At 40.5% G+C, this 7,256-nt stretch overlaps 1 protein-coding gene across 1 annotated transcript; it reads right to left on the reverse strand.

Annotated features, from left to right (window-relative positions):
* Positions 1-1,473, reverse strand: LOC134674852 (uncharacterized). The gene has a single exon (XM_063533008.1). The coding sequence runs from the start codon at positions 1,471-1,473 to the stop codon at positions 1-3; it is 1,473 nt and encodes a 490-aa protein (XP_063389078.1).
* Between the last annotated feature and the right edge of the window lie 5,783 nt (positions 1,474-7,256).

The following is a 7,256-nucleotide window of genomic DNA, read 5'->3' on the forward strand; positions in this document are numbered from 1 at the left end:
TTATTGAAAAGTTCCATAAGCCATGGGATGGATGTGGTGCCAAGTTTTTTTCCATAGGTCAGCCGGGATATTGTCTGGTCCCATGGCTTTATGGCATTTCATGTTACTGATGGCCTTTTTGATTTCATCGGGCTGTATGTGATTGATTGGCCCACATACTGGTGGTAAGTGTGGCAGGCTCTCACTCGGAAACTCTTCATTAAGCAATTCTTCAAAGTACTCCTTCCATCGGTTATTTATAGCATCATTGGATGTCAGTAGATGTCCTAGCTTGTTCTTTATGTATTTGTTACATTGGATATCCAAGGTTGATCTATGCCCCTGTCTAGCTATCTTGTAGATGTCGTTCTCGTTTTCTGCGTTTTCGAGTCTGTCATAGAAGCTTTGTCTGGAGGCGGCTCTGGACTGGGCGGCAGCGGCTTTAGCTATCGATTTAATTTTTCTATATTCCATGTGATCTTCCTCGAGTCCGTACTTTTGCCAAACTTTAAAGGCGTCTCTTTTAGCTTTTATAATATCCTTAACGCCGTTGTTCCACCAAGTTGTATCTTTGTTTGTGGCTAATCCCCCTCTTGATACTCCAAGGGTTTGTTGTGCTTTCATTTGGCAGAAGTCCTCGAAGTTAGCCCACATTGTGTTAGCATTTTTATTTTCACAAAGGTCCGTTTTAAGATAATCCTCTATTGCTTTAATAAGAACTGTACCTTTAGGACTATGTATTTCTTTCCATTTGATTCTTTTAGTTTTGTCCGGATGGGTTTTAATGGGATAAGGCAAATTAAGTACAGCTACTAAAAGTCTATGTTGAGCAGTGATGGCTTCTCCGGGAATTACTTTACAGTCATTGTAACGTTTAGACATGTCTGTTGTAGATAGTACATAATCGATTTGTGTGGCGTGATTTGCGCATTTGTATGTTATTAAGTGTTCTGGTTTCTTTTGGAATTGTGTATTGATAATTTTTAAGTTATGTTTCGAGGCAAAGTTAAGTATTTCAGTACCCTGCTGGTTTACAGTTCCGTAGCCGTATCCGCCGTGCACGCCCCTGAAAATGTCGCTTTTCGCTCCCACGTGCCCATTTAGATCTCCTCCTATGTGTATTTTCTCTCCTTGTGGAATGTTCTGCATTAGTTCGTCAAAGTCTTCCCAGAATGCCTGTTTTTCTGGCGCAGGGCAGCCTGTTTGCGGGGCATAGGCTGATATGACATTTAATACAGGCTGGCTGTCCAGTGCAAGTTTGATAGCGATGAGACGATCACTTTTTCTTTCAATATTGATGATTCTCTGCTTAAGATCCTGGTCCAGGGCTACAGCTACCCCATTCCTTTTTGTTTCTGTTCCGTGGTAAACTAGTTGGTATCCGTGTCCTATGTCGCGAGATTTGGAACCCTTCCACTTTGTTTCTTGTATACAACATATGTTAATTTCTCTTTTCTTAAGTATTTCACTGAGCTCGAGGCTTCGTCCCGTCATGGAGCCAAGGTTCCATGTGCCTAGCCTTAGTCTATTAGTAGGTAACTTTGAACACGAGTTTTTGTCAAGTCCGTCGCTTTGGGGGGACGCCCTAGTATGATTTCCTTTGAGTTTTACATTTGTTGCATCCAACCTTGGTTCGTCGCTTGAGGGGAACGCCCTAGCATTTAACGTTTTTCCTTTATTCAACTTTGCCATATTTTGTACGAGGAGAGGTGAATTTTTGGCTATAGTTTTACGGCCGGTTGCCACCTGACGCCAAGGTTTTATCTTCTTCGAAGATGTGAGCGCCACCGTTGGCCCTTTTAGGGCTCATCCGCTGCCATCTCTTCTGTGCATCCAAACCTAGATGCCCAGCACTGCCACGGCCTCGGCTCCGAATAAGTCAGAGAAGCCCGGGGTAGGGGTTTGTTGACGGAGTGTCCATCTCCGGCCTGTTGGTCCGCGGAAGCTATTTTATTTCGCTCCTTCCCTCCAGGTATTTCTTGCGAGGTACCTGGCGAGATTTCCTCTATCCGCCACCTGAGGACGCGTTCTCTAGGGGTGAGGCTCCCCCGAGAATTGACTGACTTTACGAGAAGTAAAGAAATAAAAATCGAATAACGCATTTCATATAAGTAGGTAACTATAAATATCTGGGAGACCGACCTATGCTCGGAAAACATATAAAAACCTAGCTAGATCAAATTTTTCGCCCTCGAAAACCTCCATATAGCAAATTTCATCGAAATCGTTAGAGCCGTTTCCGAGATCCCCGAAATAAATACATAAATAAATATCCAAGAATTGCTCGTTTAAAGGTAGGTATTAGATATGACTGTAGTGTCGTTAATAATGCAGACTTTTCGTGTTTTTCCAAAGGGATAATAATAAGTTTTGGCTTAACATGTGCAAGATGTACCTAAAAGAAATCAAATGTGAAGATCATAAGAGCCACACCATTGAAGCTCGTGTACCTAATTCGTCAAACTTCAGTGACAAACGACCTTGAATGTAAGGTGTTTTTTCTGTTTTTGCAATCTTTGACGTAGTACATACATAATATTATGGTCCATTAATGTAATAGAAAGTAAAGCAATAATTTATTTTTTACAGATTGATTTTAGTCGTTATGTTACGAGTGGAAAATGTGATTGTGTGTACGTTAGGAGTAAACATATCGCGGCTCTGATATACTACATCAACTACTAAGAAAACTTCCCAAAAACCAGTGAAGAGCAGCAATTGGGCAGACCTAGTGCCAGATAGTTCGCCAATTAAAATAACTCAAAAGGGAAATACCTACTTTGAAGAAATGTATGCACCTGCAAAGAAAATTAGGTGTAATCCTTTGCCGTTACATGTTGGAATTGAAGGGAGAGTCAGCATTAAAGTTAAAGCATTAAGTATGGAAGCTAGTGCTTTATTTATTATTATTACTTTAAATGCACAGATACGTAGGTAAACCTCGCTAGTAAAAAGTGACAGTTGGTCTGCCGAAAGTTTCTTTTTGGGCCACGGTGCGCGTTGCGATCGATTCGTGGTTCTCCGACCCAGCGAATAATATGTACTATAGTTCGTTTTTTTTAGCATTAGAAAGAACTTGGAAGAAGGTAAGCGATCTTGACATGTCTTTTAATGGAAAAACGCGTTTTAAAAATCAATAACTATTACTTATGAAAGCAGAAGAATATAAACGATCGTATTAGATTCATAATTGTTACATATTTGCAGTAACTTATTTTTAAAATGTGTTTTTCAATTAAAAGACACATCAAGATTGTTTACCTTATTTCTAATGCAGAAAAAAACGAACTATAGTAATAAGTAAAACTAAATGACTTAACAAATACAATATTACCCCCACTCGGATTGTACCCCGGACGTAATGTGCCAGTGATATTTTCTGGACAAGAAAGAACCAGAGCGAGGGTCACAGCCCCTTTCCCGTAAGCGTCACCTTATACTAGCCCTATATGTTGCGGCAGGAGCAAATATCGACAGTCATCGCCTCCCGCTTAATACTTTGTCTGAGATGATAGTTTCTTACATGATATCGTGAATTAAAAAATTGTCAGTCGGTTGTATCGCTGTGAAAAGACCGTCAGTTGAACACATGAACATGCAAAATTTTTTTTTTTCAATCATCGCCTCCTGATACTTTGCCAGATGATAGTTTAGATGCTATTATAAATAAAAAAAACCGCTAGCCGGTTGTATAGCGGTGGAAAGACCGTCAGTTACTTGCATAAACATGTAAAAAATACGGGCCTACCATTTCATGCCTTAAAGGGGTGAAATTTTGTACGGGGAATTAAACAACAACTGCACAACAAACATTGTCAATAGGAACTGTCCCGCCCGCGCGGTGTAGCACCGGCGCTGGTGCAGAATTTAGTCGAGATTTGGTACGGAGATAGTTGTTGAGTCCCGGGGAAGGACAAATGGTAGTTTTCATTCAAGAAGTCACCCTTTAAGGTGGTAAAAAGGGGGGTTGAAGTTTGTATGGGGAATCAACAAAACGCAGATTGAACAAAATAATAGCTACGTACCTAAATTAATAATTCCACGCTGACGAAGTCGCGGGCAAAAGCTAGTATTATAAAGGCGAAAGGGTGTGTCTGTCTGTCTGTTACCTCTTCACGCTTAAGCCGCTGAATCGATTTAGTTGAAATTTGTTATAGAGAATAATAGAGATAGTTTGAGTCCCGGGGAAGGACATAATTAGGATAGTTTTTATGTCGGAAATTATCAAAGGAAGGAAGGAAAAAATCAAAGGGGGTGGAATTGAAAGAGTTAATGAATTACCTAATAAATGAAGTAAGCAATGCGTGAATTAAATAATTGCTATTAGCATTAACCAGGCGCTATACGTACTTTAGCTGCTGTCACAAATTCCACGCAGACGAAGTCGCGGGCAAAAGCTAGTATTATAAATGCGAAAGTGTGTCTGTCTGTCTGTCTGTCTGTATGTCTGTTACCTCTTCACGCTTAAACCGCTGAACCGATTTAGTTGAAATTTGGTATAGGGGTAGTTTGACTCCCGGGGAAGGACATAGGATACTTTTTATTTCAGAACTCGTCCCTTAAGGGGGCGATAAGGGGGATGGAAGTTTGTATGGGCAATCAATAACCGCTGAACCGATTTAAATGAAATTTGGTATGGTGATAAAGAATGTTTATGTATTTGTGACCAATTTTATTAGAGTTAAGTGTCTTGTGAGAACGGAGGTCTTCTTATAAAACACCGATGAGGAGGTATTTACTTTATTGGGTTTTACAATTATGAGGTTAATTAAATATCGTTGAGAAGCGCGAGGGTGTACCGGTACACCGAGCGATTCGGAGCTCACGTGTAGCCTGGTCGCTAGATGAGGACTCGATGCCAACTGGATGAGAACTGCCCGCCGCTGGTCGGGGTTGCTGTTTATATTCATCCCGAAACCGTGGGAAGATATGGGGATGCGTGGTCTGGAGTCACGTAGGCCACGAGAAGTTTCTGGAGCGTTTATGCTGTCGCTGCGGTGCCATTAAGATAATGAAGAGTCGATCCCGTGGGAGCGGCACTAATTGACAAACGCCATAAAATAGGTGATGCTTTACATGCGCCTGCACTTGTATCAGAGGGTGCGTTTGTTTATGCGGTTAGGTGCCCATTAGTTAGGCGCGTCTGCAACCCTTCTATCGACGCTGAAGATAATGTTTAATGTTTTGCCGTCGGTGTCTTGCTGGAGGTCGGGGCTGCGTGGGAAGCGTTCCTTAACTTTAGCCATACCTACCTTTAAGGGTGAAAAAGAGATGACATGGGGGTGGAAGTTTGTATGGAGAATAAATAAAAAGCAACTTTTGACTTCTCCAACTTCTTTATCTTCCTAACCTTCGTCAACTTCTCCAACATCTTCATCTTGTTGAACTTCAACTTCTTCAACTTAAACTTCTCCAACTTATTTAACTTCTTCAACTTCAAATTCTCCAACTTTTTTAAGTTTTTCAACTTCGACTTCTCCAACTTCTTCAACTTCAGCTTCTCTAACTTCTTCAACTTCAACTATTCCTACTTCTTCTCCATGGTCTTGTCCAGTTCCTCTTTAGTAACTACCGTCAGCCAGTAGATGCAGTGATGTTAGAACCTAAAACAAAGAGTTGTAAGTTGGTATGTCGTTATTAAATAAGGTGACAAGAATGATTTGAGGAATAGTGCAACATAATACGAGTATCTTTACTTTAAAATGTGCCGGCAATCCATCGCCATGTTGAGGCTTGAGGTCAGCGTCGAGTTTGGCACACAAATAGAGTGCCAATTCTTTGCGCACTCTATATTTATGTGCCGAAACTCCTTGCTGGGCATATGAAATGGGTTGCATGTAGCCCTTAATGGCCCGTCGTTGGAGTTATCTATGCTATTTTTCTTCGATAGCAGCAGCTGCCAAGAAGAAATGATATTAATAATGTACGTATTGATAATGTTATATGTAAGTAAATTCAAATTTAATTCAAAGTTAAAATTCTATATACATATTATATTTAAGAAAAAAAACAGATACTTACCTACTGATATTTTAACTTGCATTTTTCACCACTTATATACCACAAGAGCACTTATGACTTATGAGTGAAGTGCAAAAAATTTGTACATAGTTAAGCACCTGTAATTAGTCCAAAGTTAATTGATTCCATTGTGTTACCACAGTTAAGCCATTTCTATTTAAGTTAGATGCATGAAAGTGTGTTACCGAATGCTATAGACTTATAGGTGTACGATTTAAGTACAATAAAATACAAACAATACAATTTACATAGTTAATTTTCGTAACACAAATGAATCAATTAAGTTAAGACTAATCACAGCTTCTTAACTGCGCTTATCGTGACCCAGTGAGCACTACGATAAATTAATCAAAGGCTAGCCGTCAAAAATCGACTATATGTCTAATTATCCAACAATCGTAGCCATTTACCGTGTATTGTTGTCCAAGTGGACAAAACGGTATGAATGTTATAAAACTGTATAAATCTAGACAAGCGGCATTTATATCATTTAACTTATCCACTTATCCACTAAGTTTAAGTTGGAAATGTAGACAAATGACGTATTATCCAACGACCATGTTATGCGGTTAATCATTTAACGACTATCGCTGTCAAAAGTGGAAAAGACGACAAATCAATAAAAACTGGATAAAATGTCAGTTTTATCATCATTTATACAGCCATATCATTTATCCAGTCGACCATCATAGCCTTACTGGACTGGACTGGCCTATATAGTTTCGCCCCTGCCACAGCGCGCGGATTTCCCAATTTTCACACCGCCCCCAGTTTCAGAGGGCCTACCGCGACCCACGTTCGACGTGTTGCCTCCCTGTCACACTTACGTACGAATTCACAAATACGAGTATGAAACCTGATGGTTCCTCTACACGATGGGCCAATGCCGGCCACTCCAATAGACGCAGCCATGCGGTAGAATGAGATAGCAGTATCACTTGCTCCCTCTAACGCATAAATGCGTCCCTTGGAGTGGCCGGCCTTGGCCCATCGTGTAGAGGAGCCATGAGGGGTTTCATTATTTAAAAGTCATATGGTTGAAATGCATACTATGACAGTCACAGTGAAAGACGAGCGGCAAGGCACTGGTAACCCAGATAACTAGACACACTAATCTTTGACGAATCAGCAATTTTGTCACGTCCACCCTATCGGTCACACTTACCGTGCCCGGCTCTGCGTATCACTATCGCTACACACTATCACTACAGATTATTTGAGATAATTGATCGAATATTATAAGGCAAAGGTGAGAT

This window comes from Cydia fagiglandana, chromosome 20 (assembly GCF_963556715.1).
Source record: "Cydia fagiglandana chromosome 20, ilCydFagi1.1, whole genome shotgun sequence".
Classification (NCBI taxonomy): Eukaryota; Metazoa; Arthropoda; class Insecta; order Lepidoptera; family Tortricidae; genus Cydia; species Cydia fagiglandana.